The sequence below is a fragment of the Macaca mulatta genome, chromosome 12, assembly GCF_049350105.2.
Source record: "Macaca mulatta isolate MMU2019108-1 chromosome 12, T2T-MMU8v2.0, whole genome shotgun sequence".
Classification (NCBI taxonomy): domain Eukaryota; kingdom Metazoa; phylum Chordata; class Mammalia; order Primates; family Cercopithecidae; genus Macaca; species Macaca mulatta.
Window position 1 is genome coordinate 105,804,943 of NC_133417.1, and position 18,534 is coordinate 105,823,476.

The 18,534-nt window shown below is 44.2% G+C and overlaps 1 protein-coding gene across 2 annotated transcripts in view; it reads left to right on the top strand.

Annotated features, from left to right (window-relative positions):
* The first annotated feature begins 13,000 nt into the window (after positions 1 to 13,000).
* The window catches only part of AOX2 (aldehyde oxidase 2), a 78,404-nt gene continuing 72,870 nt past the window's right edge, over positions 13,001 to 18,534 (top strand). Inside the window, 4 exon segments of one of the 2 annotated variants that reach the window (NM_001281315.1) lie at positions 13,001 to 13,054; positions 15,880 to 15,937; positions 16,842 to 16,938; positions 18,171 to 18,279. In NM_001281315.1, coding sequence (NP_001268244.1) covers positions 13,001 to 13,054; positions 15,880 to 15,937; positions 16,842 to 16,938; positions 18,171 to 18,279 — 318 coding nt within the window. 2 annotated transcript variants of the gene reach the window in all.

The following is an 18,534-nucleotide window of genomic DNA, read 5'->3' on the forward strand; positions in this document are numbered from 1 at the left end:
ACAGAAGGATAAGTGTAAATGTGTGTCAGACCAGGTTAGAAGAGAAGTCGAGTGGTAGAAAGGAAAGACTTCTTGGCCGGGCGCGGTGGCTCACGCCTGTAATCCCAGCACTTTGGGAGGTCAAGGCAGGCGGATCACAAGGTCAGGAGATCCAGACCATCCTGGCTAACACAGTGAAACCCCGTCTCTACTAAAAATACAAAAAAATTAGCTGGACGCGGTGGCGGGCGCCTGTGGTCCCAGCTACTCAGGAGACTGAGGCAGGAGAATGGCGTGAACCCAGGAGGTGGAGCTTGCAGTGAGCCGAGATCGCGCCACTGCACTCCAGCCTGGGCGACAGAGCGAGACTCCGTCTCAAAAAAAAAAAAAAAAAAAAGAAAGGAAAGACTTTTTTCCAAAGGAAAAGGCTCACCAGGCCATGTCTCTTATTCTATTTTTTTCTGTGTCTCTTATTCTGAGAGGAGACAGAGAGAGACAGAGTCAGTCTTTAAGTGTTTGGATTCATTCAATAATCTAGATTGCCCAGAACCTAACCCATAAAAATTCATTGTGCCAGACAGAACAGCAAAAATAGGGTCACTGGTATATTTTTCTAACAGTAAAATAGGAAGGCACATTTACCACAAACATAAATTAATTACAAAAGTGTTATACTTCATAGACTGTAAGGGCAAGACCTCTGATATCACAGAATTGCATTTTTACAAAATAAGTGTGATCATTTCAGCAGCATTTTATTAACTTGAAGAATTAGGATGGGGAAGTATTCACAAAAATAGTACGTGTTAAAGAATAGCAGTTTTCAAACATAGGGTTAATATCCTAATGCCTTTAAAAATTTGACAATTTAGAGTGTCTGTTCTATTACACACTTAATTCATATCACAAATTTAGACAAATATCTATCATTGTGTGTCCAATTCTAAAATGTTATTACAGTGAGAGTTGGGCTAAAAGTATAAGATGCCATCTTTTTAACCAATAGATTCCATAAATGATCAAGCACTCTTTTAATGATAAAAGCCCTCGATCATTAACTCTGGGCAAAACTGCTAGTGCCTGTTACTAGTTATCATTACTGATGCGTCATTGTGGATTTAATAAAAGTTTATCAGAAGAGAAACGATGTGTAGCAGTTACCACACTTGCTGTGCTTCTGCTTTCAGGTTAAAGTGCCTGTGGGGTCAAAGATATCCTAATTCTTCTGAGCCAAAAGTTTATGACGAAGCTGTTTCACATCACCTTACAGAAACTGGAAAAACGAAGCTGGGTGAATAGTAGTAGGGATGGAGTTGATTTCCTTTCAGTATCTTGAAACTGCCGACACTCACATGCGCTCAGGTTTTGGAAAAGTTCAAGAACATCTGGGACAGGGTCTTAGAGGTCTATGTTGCTTCTCCTTTTTCTTTTTTTTTTTTTTTAATATTTAAGTTCTGGGTACATGTGCAGGTTGGTTATACAGGTAAACTTGTATCATGGAGGTTTGTTGTTCCAGGTACCAAGCCTAGTAGCCAAGAGTTATTTTTTCTGATCCTCTCCCTCCTCCCACACTCCACCCTCTAGTAGCCCCAGTGTGTGTTGTTCCCCTCTATGTGTCCGTGTGTTCTCATCGTTTAGCTCCCATGTATAAGTGAGAACATGCTGTATTGGTTTTCTGTTCCTCTCAGGGCCACACTGCAGTTCAATTTCTGCCTTTAACCAGCTCTGCTTCTTCCACCTTCCTCTCCCAGGTGTTGATCCCTAAGAAACATCCTACTTCCCAAACTCTTATCTCAGCCTTTCTGAAATATGCCCCAGTGAGACTGCCCTGGGAAAGGTGTGAACTTGAGGAAGAGGCTGTCTGCCCTGAGGCAGCCCCTGAAGGAACTGGCAGCTGAGGATATGTGCTGACCCCACTCCCGGGCAGCGTACAAGTCCTTCCTCATGGAGGACCTGAGTGGAAGTGGATCACACAGATCAGTGGATCACTTCCTGGCCCACCACACAGATCTATCAGAGTTATTCTTCCTGGTAGTTATTCTTCCTTAGTTTGCTGAGGATAATGGCCTCCAACTCCCTCAACGTTCCTGCAAAGAACATGGCCTAGTTCTTTTTTATGGCTGTACAGAATTCCATTGTGTATATGTACCACATTTGTATGTACATATATGTTCATTGCAGCACTCTGTGCAATAGCAAAGACATAGAATCAACCTAAATGTCCATCAATGGTAGACCAAATATGTTGTTTCTTTTAAAGAAAAATAATTTCTCTGCACTTGATACTTTCAGTGTTATAAACTGGCCATATTTTTCACACTCTCAGAACACAGAGTACCATAGGTGGAGTTCTCCAGAGGCTGAGACAGAATTTGCAGAGTAGGATGTTTCTTAGGGATCAACACCTGGGAGAGGAAGGTTAAAGAAGCAGAGCTGGGCAAAGGCAGAAACTGAACTGCAGTGCAGCCTGAGAGGCATCAATAACCCGGCAAGGACTTCTGGGAGCAAACACTGCCCCACAGAGTTACCCTACCTAGGCTGAAATGTGCCATCAGGGGATGGCACTGCCCTGGGAAGGGTGTGACGTTCAGAAAGCAGCTGTCTGCCCTGAGGCAGCCCCTGAAGGATCTGGCAGCTGAGGTCATGTGCTGACTCCTCTCCCAAGTGGGCACGAGTCCTCCCTCATCGGGGTCTGGATGGCTCACTTCCTGGCCTACCACACAGATCTATCAGAGTTATTCTTTCTGATTTGTGAGTTTATTAATATGCAGATCTTACAGAAGTATAAGTAACAGTCCCACTTAGCTATACATTGGATGGATTACCTTTATAGAAAAGAACAATTTTACATTCAAAAAATACACAATTTACATATATGTAACATTTCTATATTTTAAGTCAGCACTTGCCTCAGAAATTCCATGTTATATTTTCAGGTTTGTTTTTTTTTTTACTTACTGAAACGCATATGATTAAACTCATTTATCAGCATACTGTGTGCAGATGCTGCTATTAATTACAAACGAAACCTCCAAAAAAAATCTCTTACCCAAGTTTCATTATCTGGAATTGACACTAGTCAAAAAAATTGACTTGCTGCACATAAAAAAACGATCATGTAGATATATTCAAGAAGATGACTTTCTGCAGAGTTCTAAAGCCCTGAGCCCTGAGTTGACAGAAGCTGAACCTATCTGTAAGCAACAGTATGAGAAAACATGAGTTTATCCCAAAACGTCATAGGAATGCCTAGGTGTTAATTGTAGTGTTAATAGTGTTAATAGCTATTTAATATCTAATATTTCCCAAAACTTATCGTCAAAGAACTCTGGTCACCAAGTCAGTCATTTAATTCACCTGCTAGGGAATATACTATGAGACACTTCCTCTTTGTCATTTACTAAATTTCTACAGGGATTCATTTGTAGAGTCTTTCATTAGTTCCAATTATCTAGTTGTCTATCCTTATACTAATACCGTATTAATATGTATTGCATGGCATATTCTTTTTTTTTTTGAGACAGAATCTCACCCTGTCGCCCAGGCTGGAGTGCAGTGGCGCGATCTCAGCTCACTGCAACCTCCACCTGCCAGGTTCAAGCAATTTCCCTGCCTCAGCCTCTCAATTAGCTGGGACTACAGGTGTGTGCCGCCATGCCCGGCTAATTTTTCGTATTTTTAGTAGAGACAGGGTTTCACCCTGTTATCCAGGATGGTCTCAATCTCCTGACCTCCTGATCCACCCTCCTCGGCCTCCCAAAGTGCTGGGATAATAAAAAATAAGGGCGGTGGCTGGGTGAGCCACCGCGCCCAGCCACTGCCCTTATTTTTTCACATCCTTGTTAGCTATTTGGTTTCATACCAAAAAATAGTCATTTTGTCCAATTTCCCCTAAAAACTTAGGTGGAATTCTAATTCAAATTATAAATATATTTATATATACTTTTATAAAATGTAATGTATAAATTAAATGTATATATTAATTTTAATTGAACTTACTTTTTTATTAACTTTGCATCTAAGAACACTATATGTCTTTCCATTTGTGTAGATTTTGTTTCATAAGTAGATCCTATACTTTTGGAGGGAGGAGGTTAATTTTATTCTTATGTATCCTACGTTTGGGAGCTACTGTGAATGGATTCTACGTTTGGGACCTACTGTGAATGGAATTTTTTTTTTTTTTTTTTTTTTTTTTTTTTTTTTTTTTTTGAGACGGAGTCTCGCTCCGTCACCCAGGCTGGAGTGCAGTGGCAGGATCTCAGCTCACTGCAAGCTCCGCCTCCCGGGTTCACGCCATTCTCCTGCCTCAGCCTCCCGAGTAGCTGGGACTACAGGCGCCCGCACCACGCCCGGCTAGTTTTTTGTATTTTTTAGTAAAGATGGGGTTTCACCGTGTTAGCCAGGATGGTCTCGATCTCCTGACCTCGTGATCCACCCGTCTCGGCCTCCCAAAGTGCTGGCATTACAGGCTTGAGCCACCGCGCCCGGCCGTGAATGGAATTTTTTTCTACTTCCATTTTTAAGTGCTTATTTATACAGTAGCAAAAGCTATTAATTTTTTAATATTTATATTATATGCAATCACCAGTTCAAGTTTTCTTCTCTGCCAGTGTTTATATCAATGTTTACCAGTTATTTCACTTTTTCATTATTTTACTACATCTATTATGTTACAACCTCCAAGGCAATGTTATACAACAATGGCAAGAAAGAGAATCCATATCTAATTTCTGATTTTAATTGAATTTTTTTAACTTTACCTTTAACAATAATACTGGTTATTGGTTTTTGTAAACAGCCTTGTTACATTAGTTTCTTTCTGTTTTCTTTTCTTTAGAGTTTTTCTTAGGAATGGCTGCTGAATTTATCAAGTAACTTAATAGCATCTATTGATTTAATTTAACAGTTTTCCACCTTTTTTTGATGTAATGGACTAAGTTAGTTGATAGATTTCTGATGAACCACCCTTATGTCCCAGAAATAATCCTTACTTGGTATATTAACCCTTGATACACTGATGGATTTTATTCACTAATATTTTACTTAGAATTTTTCTATCTATATTCATAAACAAGGTTCTTCTGCAACTTTTTTGCTATCTGTGTTGGGTTATGGTATTTAAATTTTACTAGGTGTATAAAACAAATTAGGGAGAATTTCCATTTATGTATGCTAGGGAGCGTTTAAATAATATTGCCATTATCTTAATGATTACATGAAATTCATCTATAAGTTCATTTGTTTCTGGTTCGTTGTTCAATGACATTTTTAATCTTTTCCATTTTCTTCCATGACAAGTTGTCTGATTACTTACATTAGCGTGTTACCTCTTTGACCAGTCTATATTTTTATCCTCCCTTTTATCACTTTAAATGATTTTCTTATAAATAGTATACAGGATACCTAGATTTGAGGATTTCTTATCATTAAATCTGCTAGTCATTATTTTTAAGTGGTAGGATTCATTTCATTTAGATTTCTCATGATGGTTAAAAATTTTAATTATTTACTTCACACCCATTATATTTATTTTATACCTATTGTATATCGTTTAAGTTGCATATAAGGTATATTATATGTTTTACACTGTGGTTTCCATTTTTTCCTTTTTGTTTCTTTGCTGGTGTACTCAAACTATGAGCAATTCCATTTCTTCTCTTGTTACTTTGGAAGTTCAACTGAACAATAAGTTGTTCACTTCCATTTACCTGCTCTGACAGACACGTATTTCTCCACCTCTATTTGAAAAGAAGATATCAAATATTTCCCCTGCAAAAAGTTACTCTTTCCTGGCCTCCTGCTCCATCTGTCCCGTATTTCCGCCCCTTCCCCCAGTAAGCTAATACTTTGGTAACTTTTACTTTTCCTCCTCCCCACAGCTTTCCCCAAGCCTTAAGTTGCTGCAGTTGTGTGTGTGTTCGTTCTAGACTGTTAATTGAATTTCCCTCGCCATATGACTCTTTTTAGCATTTATATGACACATTTCCAAGTAGCCTACCCTTATCCACTTAGGTTTTCTCTCCCCTTCACCTTCTTATCTGAGCCGGGTTTTTTCCTGAAATGGGGTGGTCTTCCCCTGGGTGAGAAGTTTGCTCCACTTACTGGGTCTCCAATGCCCTTGTTGCCTCTCCACAACCAGCAGGTGCTAGTCTACTGCCCTCTAGTGTCCACTGTGGCAGATGAGAGCTCCATGCCAACTGATTCTCCTTCACAGAAAACCTGATCTTTCAGCCTAGTACCTTGTAAGAGTCTATTATCCTTGGAGTTTAAATGTGGTATCAGGTGATACCAGGTGGGTGTCCTTTCTCTTCAGTCCAGCCATGAACTTGAGAAGCATTCTAATCTGTAGATTCAGATTGCTCTTCAGCTCAGAGCAAATGGTTCATGTTTAATAATTATTTCTCCTTTATCAATCCCTCTTTCTACTTCAGCTAGCCTCTTTACGCATGAGGTCTTCTGCATTTAGAGACCTCTTATCCTGCTCTTCGTGGTTCTACTGCTGTACGTCTTTGCTCTGTGCTGAGATATATTCACTGCACTTTGTCTTCCAGGTCACTAATTTGGGTTTCAACCATGAGCATCGTCATCTGCCGATTTATGTTTATTAGCTGGTTTATGTTTTCTTCAGAAAGTCTTTTTGGGGGATGCAGTCTAATGTTCTTGTTAATATTCAAATTGACAGTTGTCCCCTCCAACAGCTCTCTTTTGCTAGGGGTGAAGATTATTCTATTTTGAATAATCTTCTCTGAGGCTCTTGGTCCTCAGGCCTGCCCTCGCAACATACCACACACTGGCTGGCTTAAAGCAACAGAAAGTTGTTCTGTCACAGTTCTGGGGACCAAATGGCCAAAATAAAGCATCAGTGGGGTCATGCTGTTCTGGACTCTCCAGGAAGGATACTTCCTCACCTTCTCCTAGAGCACAGTAGTTACCAGCCATCATTAGTGTCCATTGCCTTACGGACGCATCACTCCAACCCCTGCCTGCGTCTTCACAGGCTTGTCTCCTCCACATGTGTCTCCAAACCTCCCTCTGCTTGTAAGGACACCAGTCATCAGATTTAAGGTCTACCCCAATCCAGTATCACCTCATCTTAACTTGATTTCATTTACAAAGACCCAGTTTCCAAGTAAGATCACACTGGAAACAAAGTTCAACCCACAACAGGCAGGCTGCCTTAAATTTTTTTATTTGTCAGCTCAATGGGCTCCAGCTTAGTTAATAGGGGTACCCTAAGAGGCACTGGCCACAGGTTATAGAAATAACCCTCATTCACTCTCCTGGAAGGGTAGAAGCAGGAAGGCTGCCAGGGCCCTGTTGAGGCAAGTGGTTGAATCTTCTCAGCCTCACAGCCCTCCTGCTCCTCATATGAATCCTTGCTGAGACTCTGGGACAGTCTTGACCTCCTATTCACACCAACGGCTTTCTCTCCATGTGCCCCGCCCCCACCCCCACGACAAAGCTCTTCTCCAGACTTACCGCTTTGGCGGTGATGGTCTCTAAGCACCACCACTTCCAGCCTGAGGAGGAAAGTACCCCTCTCCTCCAGAGCCCAAGGCCTTGCTGGCACTCAGCTTTCCCTAGGTCCAGCTGTCCCTGGCTCAGCAGAGGCAGGAAGATGGAAGCAGGGGGGCAAAGGGAAGGAGACTTAAAGTCAAAACAGCTGAAAACAAAAGATCTGGAACACAGGTAGTTAATGATGAGCCCAAGCTCTCACGGTCCTGTAAAGCTCCCACTGTCTATTACCTGTGTGTTCATCTTTGGGTTTTGAGAGCTCACGACAGAAGGGAGTGGCCCAGAGACTCCACAGCAGCGGCTGGTACTTTTCCATTTACATCAGCAAGAGGATGTGTGACAGGATTTTTTGTTTTGTTTTGTTTTTCCAGAAATAAAGTTTGTTTGACTTTTGGGAGAGGGCAGTGTCATTTCCAATATTAATTCTTTCACTGGGTGCCAGGGATTCTTTGATGTAAATCATAAGACCTTTTTTATAACAAACATACAAGCACCTGGGTCAATATATGTGGAATTTCTCTCACCTACCGGAAAAAAAAATCCATTTAAAAGTGAATAAATTTAGTCTTCCCTTTTCATTAAAGAAGAAAAGGCCAGGTGTGGTGGCTCACGCCTGTAATCCCAGCACTTTGGGAGGTCAAGGCCGGCCAATCGCTTGAGGCCAGGAGTTTGAGACCAGCCTGGCCAACATGGTGAAATCCCATCTCTACCAAAAATACTAAAATTAACCGGGTGTGGTGGTGCATGCTTGTAGTCCCAGCTACTCAGAAGGCTGAGGCACGAGAATCGCTTGAACCCAGGAGGTGGATGTTGCAGTGAGCCAAGATCAGGCCACTGCACTCCAGCCTGGATGACAGAGTGAGACTCTGTCTCAAAAAAAAAAAAAAAGAAGAAGAAGAAAAAGAAAAGAAGAAACAAACAAACAAACAAAATATAATGGTTGCTTTCTTCCATTGTCCTGAATAAGAACTGAGGGTCAGAAAAACTTGGCAGAGACTGCGTCCACGCCCCCTCGCTGTGGGCAACCTTTCATTCACTCTGAAGTAGGTGGTTTTCAAACTGCGCTCCTGAGAGTTCTGGGAGTTTCTTGAAGGAAAGAAAGCCAGAAGACTTCAGGCCTTTACCCCAGGCCTCTCAGCTACGGCAGCAAACTTTTTGTTTAATTTGTTTACACTTCACAAAATGTCATTCAAACAAAGATTTTTCCAGGCTCTAAGGAGTTTAAAAAACCCTTCTCTAAAGCCATTCACGGTCAGTTTTCAGTTTCTCAGCAACTGAAGTATTATGTTCCCTAATCCAAATTACTTTTATATCTTCCAAATCTAATGCCATAATCCAGTTTTAGTGCTCTAAAACTGTTCTACTTGACATGCTTGCATTTTATGTGGACATTGACTGATTTATTCTGATAAATATTTTGAGGCACCGTAATTCATGGTCCCAGAGTAGTTACCAGCACGTGCTCCTGTCAATGGGAACTGTGTGCTTTTTGGGTTTAGCAGTTGCCCTCTTTTAAAGGGAAGAGTCAGAGGGGGAACAGATTGTGGACCCTTACAACCCAGTCCCTGTGTTGTTCTCCTTTAAATGGAGGCAACCGTAAGAAGCCTGTGTCTCTGCACACTCTCTTCTCCCCTAGCCTGCCTCCCCCTTCATCCCCAATCCTCACAGAACCAACCCTACTCATCTTTCAGGCCTAAATTTCCCTTCCTTAGGGAAGCCTTTTCTGATCCTTGTCCCTGAAAAAAAAGCTGATTTATCTATGTGTGTCACAAGCATAAATCTTTAATTGCATGTTACTGTCTTACTAAAACTTAAGGGCCGGCCAGGCACGGTGGCTAATGCCTGTAATCCCAGCACTTTGGGAGGCTGAGGTAGGTGGATCACCTGAGGTTGGGTGTTCGAGACCAGCCTGACCAACATGGAGAAACCCCGTCTCTTCTAAAAATACAAAAATTAGCCAGGCATGGTGGCGCATGCCTGTAATCCCAGCTAGGGAGGCTGAGGCAGGAGAATCACTTGAACCCGGGAGGCGGAGGTTGCTGTGAGTCGAGATCGTGCCATTGCACTCCAGCCTGGGCAACAAAAGCAAAACTCTGTCTCAAAAAAAAAAAAAAAAAAAAAAATCTTACGGGTCTCAGAGGACAGAAACGTGTAGCTCTTGTTTTCCACCATATGCTACCACTTAGCATAGTGCCTGGTGCAAAGCAGAGGTTCAATTACTACTGGTTGAATGAATGAAGAATGAACAAAACATTAATGCCTCCTTCATTTAAAATACTTTGGGTAATCAGTCAAGCCCCTCCCATGAATGAGTTGCCATTTATGCTGCACATGGCAGGGGATACAACCAGCTATTGGAAACTCCAGGAGCTAATTGCCTAGTTGGGAACATGACACACAAACACTGCAAAGATAATCAACTAATCAGTGGCACATTCGAGACAGGTTTCTTGGTTCCTAGTTTAATAAATGAAAAGTAAAGAAGCAATGGGTTGAATCTGCAGGTACTTTTGGATTCCAGAGAAAGGCAAGGAGGGAGGTTTGGAGCTGCTTTCTGATGGTAGCTAAAAAAGAAGGGAGCGAAATCACCATGGGGCAGGGACAGGGTCCTCATCATTGCAGACATGGGAGAAGTTTCTCCAGTCATTCAACAAACAGTACTCTCTGGTAGGCATCCTTCTAGGCCCTGGGATATAGGGGCGAACTGAAAGTAACATCTGTGCCCTCATGGATCTCATGTTCTAGTGGAGAAAGTGAATAAAAAGATATCAAGTGTCCATGTCAGGTAGTAATGATTGCTATGGAGAAAATGAAACAGGGTGGTAGAAAATAGAGGGATGGCCCCATCTCTACAAAAAATAAAAGATTAACCAGGCGTGGTGGTGCATGCCTGTTGTCCCAGCAACTTGGGAGGCTGAGTTGGGAGGATCACTTGGGGGCAGAAGGATCACTTGAGCCTGGGAGATTGAGGTAGCAATGAGCCATGACTGTACCACTGCACTCCAGCCAGAGCAACAGAGCAAGATCCTGTTTCAAAAAAGAAAGAAAAAGAAAATAGTGATGGGAGTGCTACTTCAGACTACATGATCAGGGAAGAGCTCGACCCAAATAACAAGAAGACACCAGCCAACATGGCCCAAGGCCTGAGACGTGAAAGAAGTTAGCATATTGGAGAAGCAGGGAAAAGGCCAGTGTGGCTGAAGGTACACTCATAGAGAGGAGTGGCGCTTGCTCCCATGAGGCCTTTGTTGCCACAAAGGTGTGTGGGTTTACTCGGTGCACTGGGAGGCCCTTCGAGGGTCATAAGTTCAGAAATGCCAGGTTTAAGTAGAAGAAGGACATGAGAAGAATAATTTGACTGGAGCAGGAGATTTTTTTTTTTTTTTTTTTTTTTTTTTGAGACAGAGATTCCACTATTTTTGCCCAGGCTGGAGTGCAGTGCTGCGATCTCAGTTCACCACAACCTCCGCCTCCTGGGTTCAAGCGATTCTCCTGGCTCAGCCTCCCGAGTAGCTGGGATTACAGGCATGTGCCACCACACCCGACTAATTTTTGTATTTTTAGTAGAGACAGAGTTTCTCCACGTTGGTCAGGCTGGTCTTAAACTCCCAACCTCAGGCGATCCGCCCATCTCAGCCTCCCAAAGTGCTGGAATTACAAGCATGAGTCACTGTGCCTAGCTGAGATTTTTTTTTTTTTTTTAAGAGCAAGGGAGTCAGAGGCCAGACACAGGGACAGGTTGTGGAAGGCTTGGCACACTGGGCTAAAGAGTTTAAACCTATGTTCCAAGCAGAGAGCTATTTGGGGGTTTTGAACAGAAGTAACATGATCAAAAAGGTCCTGATAGCACCAGGAGCGACATGATCAAAGTGTGACCTGAAGGTCCTTCCTAATTCACAGCACGATCTCTAACTTCTCTCACAGGACTGCTGCAGATGTATTTGACAACTGTTTAATACATGTAAAACACCCATATACATACTCAAACCAACACACAGGCATGTGTGTAAACACTCGTCTCCACGGGTGCATGAAAACTGGAATGCCTGAGAACCTGGGCATTAGAATTGTCAAGAAATTTGGAAGCTGCCAACTCCATTCGTTGAGGAGTAGCTCTAGGAAGGATTCTGAAGCCACATAGGGACCAGGGGAATGACAGGACCTTCCTCAATTAGCCAGATCAAGAGGATGCCAGGTGTTGGCCATTCTGGCCTGACAGATACACTGCCACACAGTGAATGCTCATCTGAAGACCAAGGATTGACTCTAATGATGGTGCCAGGGCTCCAAGAACTGGTCAAGGAAGTGTTGGGGAACAGAGTGGTCTTGCCAGCTCTCCTGAAGCCAGGCACATAAGCAGCTACTTGCTTCACCCATACATGAGGCCAAGTGCTAGGCATTACTTCAGCTGAAAGAATAAGAACAGCTTGATTTTATCTACAGATAGCTAATTGGAGATGTTCATAAAGAACAAACATGATTTTTTTTTTTGAGACAGGGTCTCGCTCTTTCACCCAGGCTGAAGTACAGTGGCGTGTTCACAGCTCACTGCAGCCTCAACCTCCCAAGCTCGAGTCATCCTCCTGCCTCAGCCTCCCAAGTGGTTGGGACTACAGGTATGTGCCACCAAACCTGGCTAATTTTTGTATATTTTAGTAGAGACAGGTTTTTGCCATGTTGCCTAGGGTGGTCTCAAGCCCATTGGATCAAGTAATCCTCCCAAAGTGCTGGGATTACAGGTGTGAGCCACACCACGCCTGGCTGGGTTTTCTTTTTTTTTAAATCAAGGATTCTGTCTATACATCTTACAGGTGTTACAAGTCCAATATCTCAGTTTTAGTTCCTGCTTTGCCACTTACTCTGAGTGACTCCAAGCTACCAATCTCACTTCTCTGGGCCTCAGTTTACTTATCTGTACAGTGGTTGCCTTAACTACATCGCTATGTTGCAGTGGAACAATTCTGTGGGTGGGGAGGAAGTAGGAAGGCACCCCACAACTCCACTTCAGCTATGGCACAGACTGGATTTGATCATACAATCTCCTATGAGGAGACATTTCTGCACCTAAAATTAGAAGGAAAAAAAAAGTTGGGGAAAGTGGGAGGTCTCAGAAAGCCCACCTCTGTCCTAGAAAAAAGTGAAATCCATCCAGGGTCTGTTCCCAGGGCTGAGGCAGTGTGCAGAGCAGGTTTAAGCTTAGATTGTTGTTTATGGTTTTCATGCTGATGCCCTCAAACTTCAGAAAAAGCAAGAAGAGGTGTGGGCTGTGTACTGAGTCAGCTTCAAAGTCAGGATTGGCGGGAGGCAGAGTGAGGCTCCAGTTAAGAGGCTGGACTAGACAGGGGCCCTAGACTTAAGCTGTGAAACAAGGAAGTCTCCACCTCTTGTGCTCCTGAGGCTCCAGGCCACCTGCTTCTACACAAATCCTTACCACTCAATTCTGTGGCTGGGGCAAACTGCATTCCCACCGTGTCTTGTAAAGCAGAACCTGTTTACAGGTGCAATGCGTTGCGCATCACGATCAGACGAGCTGGTTTTCTTCGTGAACGGGAGGAAGGTAAGTGATGGGCACTCCTACCATGGTGTGCAGAGGCAGCAGGAAACCATGAGCTGGAGGGCAGCTCTTGTGGCCCATTTGGGCTGAGCCCCTGCAGTCAGGGGCAAGAAGCCAGGGACTAGAAAGCCATCCTAATGTGACCTATTTCCCACTCAGCCAGAGCTCAGCTCCTGGAAATGTGGGGAGGACTCAGTAAAGCCTTGGTGTCAGATGAATCTGGCTTCGCCATTTACTATATAACATTGTGCACGCCACTTCCCCTCCCTGAGTCTTGGCATCCTCATCTTTGAAATCCACTTCTAGGACTATCGTAAAGATGAAAAGAAAGCTGTCCCTTTCCTTGTTTAGGAAGCCCCCCTTGGAAAGCGCCTGGTGCCAGGCCTGATTCATGGACACACTTTATCTGGTGACACGTCTTGATCCTCAGAATTAGGAGGACAAGAAATGGGACCTTTTTTTTGTTTGTTTATCAGCTTAATTTTTCTGTTGAGTCCTCATTGTACAGAATTGGCTAAAATGTCCTCACAGTCGATTGGAGTCCCCTGCTTTCCCTGGGTTGTAGCTAAGCTCCATTTTGGTGCCTGTATAACAAGGGCAGGGACTCTCCATTGCCAGTTGTCCCAGCATCCTCCCTCCAGTCCTCACCATCCAGCCACGCAGGCCCCTAGTTAACCCTAGTGCCCTCTGCAGGTCCTTCGCTTCCTGAGTCCCTGTCTGTCTCTCAAATGAACCATTCTGCAGCCCCCAAGGCATAGGGCTTTTCTGGGGTCTTGTCACTTCTGCCTCAAGGACCCTCAGCCCCAGGACTTGGTCATTGTCTACCCCCAACCCCAGAGCTTAGTTCAAGAAAGGAGCCTTAAAGTTCTTATCAATGCCCTTCTGACCCACACTGCTGTATGCAGACTCCGTAACCAGCAACCGCCATATGTTCTTCCAAAACTGTCATTCGAGGGTCTGAGTCCTTACTTGCCTGACCCACTGGCCTAGGTTTTGGAGACTCAAAAGCCAGAGGAGGCTCCTTCCTCTACTTTCCACCCCACATCACCTCTGTGCCATGAGCCCAGAGTGAAGTAGCTGCAGTCAGAGCAGGGAATAAGTCAGGGGTTAGAAGAAATGCAAGGACGGTGTGGTAGGGGTGGGAGTCAGTCACACAACAGAAATATCCAGCAGGGCGCAGTGGCTCACGCCTGTAATCCCAGCACTTTGGGAGGCTGAGGAGGGCAGATCACCTGAGGTCAAGAGCTCAAGACCAGTCTGGCCAACGCAGTGAAACCCCGTCTCTACTAAAAATACAAAAATCAGCCGGGCGCAGTGGCAGGCACCTGTAATCCCAGCTACTCGGGAGGCTGAGGCAGGAGAATGGCTTGAACCCGGGAGACGGAGGTTGCAGTGAGCCGAGATCACGCCATCGCACTCCAGCCTGAGGGACAAGAGCGAGACTTCATCTCAAAAAAAAATAAAAATAAAAATAACTCATCCAACCACACTCTCAATCCATGTGCTTAAAGGATTAGCAGTGGGGCTAGGGGCAGGCAGACAACGGCCTCTTCTTCCATTGATTCGGATCCCCTGGAGATCCAGAAAGCAGCTGAATTTTAACATCCCAACTTGGATGCATCTTCCTTGTTTTTTTAATTCTTTGAGATCTACAAAACTTTATGTCTTCCTTCTGGGGAGAAAGGAAGACCCTAACATGGATAGTTCACTGTATCTTCCTTTCTTCCGACGCAACAAAATGACTAGATGTGTTCGCAGGACACCCCTAAAACCTCCCCTTTTCCTTTTTTTTTTTTTTTTTTTGAGACAGAATCTTGCTCTGTCTCCCAGGCTAGAGTGCAGTGGTGCAGTCTCGGCTCATTGCAACCTCCACCTCCTGGGTTCAAGCGATTTTCATGCCTCAGTCTCCTAAGTAGCTGGGATTATAGACATGCACCACCATGCCCGGCCCTTTTTTGTTTTTGTTTTTGTTTTTTTTTGTATTTTTGGTAAGACAAGGTTTCGCCATGTTGGTTAGGCTGGTCTTGAACTCCTGGCCTCAAGTAATCCACCTGCCTCAGCCTCCCAAAGTGCTGGGATTATAGGCGTGAGCCACCGCACCAGGCCAAACCTCCACTTTTCAAGGAGTTGGGGATGTTAGTGTCCACCAGGGCCACCTGGGTCCTGAGCTGGAACATCAAATCTCACCGCTGGCCCCACTGCTATTGAGGGAGTGGCAGGCTCCAGGGCCTCCCCAGGACAGCAGCAATTCTCTGTCTCCTCTTCCTTCCTACCACTCTTCAGACTCCTGCTGCGGCAAATGTATTCCCAACCAGAGGGATCTCAGAGGGGCCAGAATCTCTGCCTACCCAGCTTGCCTCCCTACAGGACCCTTCATTGCGTACATGCACACACACGTGCACACAAACACATAATGCACACACACACACACAGGCACACACATGCATAAACGCACACACATGCACACACGCACACACATGCACACAATCCAAGTCCCTCCTAGATTTGAAATATTTCAAGACCGAATTGGAAGATTCCACAAAAATAGATAGTGGAGCAAATATGAATAACACCCTCCCAGAGGCATCTTTACACAGCAGTGTTCCCGGCTCACTCATCTATCACAGCATTGTTGCCACACTTGCCCTGTGAGTCTTCTGTCCTGTTAACATGTGTGAACGTCACGTGCCCTCAGAGCACCAAAAAAACAGGTGCAGACGAAATCAGGCCTATTATACCCTAATCCCTAAATCAAACAGGCTTTGAAGATGTTCCACGGGGTCACGGATACAAGTCCCATAATCACCTCTCTTCTGTTCCCAACACAGGTGATGGAGAGGAATGTGGACCCAGAAGGGACTCTGCTGACCTTCCTACGAAAGAACTGGACCCTTTTGTCAAAGTCCTGGCTGTGTCTGTGTTTGCCTTAACAGTTAGGCCAGCTGAGAATTATGAGGATGAATCAAATCTCTCCATTCAAATAGTCAGCCCCCTTGGCTCTTCCTCTCTATTTGCTTTTGGCCGTGGTTTTAAGGCTATTAGGTTAATCGGGCTGTTTTGGAGAGGATGAAGTTTCCCCGGAGTTTCCTGTGTCGATAGTACAGTGAAATAGAAGCTAAGCTCTTTAATTCAGCACTAACAATTCCCTTACAGGCTTTCCGGAGCCCCACCAGGCTTGTTATGTAATAGAGGCTTGTGTTGCATTTGCCCTGCCCTTTTTCAAAACCAAATTCTCCAGATTCAGTGAGAACCTGTATCACAGGGAAAGATTTCCTTTCCCTACATGTGTTTTCTTACCCTAGCTTTTCCCTGCCATTTCATATTCTGGAATATAGATCCTCTTAATAGCAAACATATTTTAATTGGCAAATTAAAATATGGATCTTTCAGTTCTCTGAGAACAAAAAATAAACAAATGACAGAAATTACTAATTGATGAAATCGGCTTCTGGACAAGTTTTGTTTAAAAGCCCAAGGTTTTTAATTGGTTGTTGATGTTTAGAAATTGGAAAATTTCATATTTTTTAAAATCAAGATTTTTCAGCTTCTCTTGGAAAATGGGGAGATAGCCATCCCTGCATGGCAACATGCTTCTCCCTCTTTGTGAGAAAACAGGCAGGGAGAGGTTAATACGCCAAGTGTCAAACTAAGACCGGAAGGAAGTGAACGGCTTCTCAGACCTGCACTCACCCCGCCAAAAGACCTTCCTCAGAAGTGACCCCCTAGGGAGCAGCTATACTGAAAGCAAATGTTCTCCTTGGCATCTTTTCCTTGACTGCGCCCCTTCCAGTACGCCTCACAGGAACCAAGTACGCCTGTGGAAGAGGAGGCTGCGGCGCCTGCACCGTGATGGTGTCCAAGCATGACCCCGTGTCCAGGAAGATAAGGTATCCCAGCCCAGAAGCCAGGACAGTACTTTGTGTCTTGCTCGTGTTCTTAGCTCACAACTTTAAGAAAGGTTCTTAGATTCTTGCTGTGTACGGATCTTAGACTGCTCTAAATAATCCAATAAAAGCTGTGAGCCGTCTACTCAGATAACACATAAACTAACTACATTTTACACACCATTTCAGGGAGATCCCCCAAGGCCCATCTATGCACCCCAGGTTAAGAAACCCCAATGTAGATCAGCCATTGATTTTACAGATGAAGAAACTGAGACTCAAAGAGATGAAGGGACTTGTTCAAAGTCACACAACTAGTAATCTATAGAACAAGGACTGGAACTCCACACTTTCTGGCTCTGAAGCTAATGCTTTTTCTTTCCCTTTTTTTGAGGTGGAGTCTCACTCTGTCGTCCAGGCTGAAGTGCAGTGTTGCTATCTTGGCCCACTCTAACCCCTGCCTCCCAGGGTCAAGTGATCCTCCCACCTCAGCCTCCCAGTAGCTGGGACCACAGGTGCCTGCCACCACATCCAGCTAATTTTTTGATATTTTTGGTAGACATAGGGTTTCACCATATTGCCCAGGCTGGTCTCGAACTCCTGATCTCAAGCAATCTGCCGGCTCAGCTTCCCAAAGTGTTGGGATTACAGGCATGAGCCACCACCACCAGCAGCTAATGCCCTTTCTACAGTTGGGCTGGACCAGCACTACAAAGCAAGGACCTGGGCCAAGATTAAGGACCAGATTCTAGAAGTTGGGGTTCTCCCAAGTCCATTGGCCCAACAAATCAAGAGATGGCTTCAGAACACAGGTTATCCTACACTGTTGAATGACCTTATCCAGAGAGTTTTAAATTAGGAAGCAAAAAATTCCCAAATGTGTCCATGTAGATAAAACCTTTTGCTTGTTATGAAGTCAATGCCCCAGTGAATACTATTGAAGTCCAGCCACACTCCTAGTGACACAAGTTCATTCCCTTACTCCCGGGTGGGTCTGTTCTGGGCTTGGAAATTGTTTCTGAAGTTCAGAATGCCCAGATTCACCTTAAGGATCCCTATTCCTACAGACAGCAGAGTCAGCAGAGAGGACTGTAAATTCTTCCTCCCCAGTTCCCCATCCCCTCAGCTCCATGATGGGATTTGGAGGTTTTCCACTGTTCTTCCTGGTGCCAGGCTTCCCCATGAGGCAGGACTGTGTTACTCCCCTTGACTCTCCTTGTGTTTCTTATACAAAGACACTTCTCTGTCACTGCATGCCTGATGCCCATCTGCTCTCTGTATGGAGCTGCTGTCACCACCGTGGAAGGTGTTGGAAGCATCAAAACCAGGCTTCACCCTGTACAGGTAAGAACACATCCTCATTTTCTCACTTCTTAACTTTATCTTTTTGCCAAATGCTGTGTTGGCTGTACTGCCTGAGGCTTCTAGGTTGTGATCAGATAAGCAGAAGCTTTGGATGCCTATTGACCACGGTAATAACATTTGTTAAGTGATTTAAAAGAAAACTGAAAACTCCATCCACATTTGATTAATCATCTTTTTTTTTTTTTTTTCACTTTTTCTGCTTGAATGAGAAGCGGAATTATTGAAGTATTGATT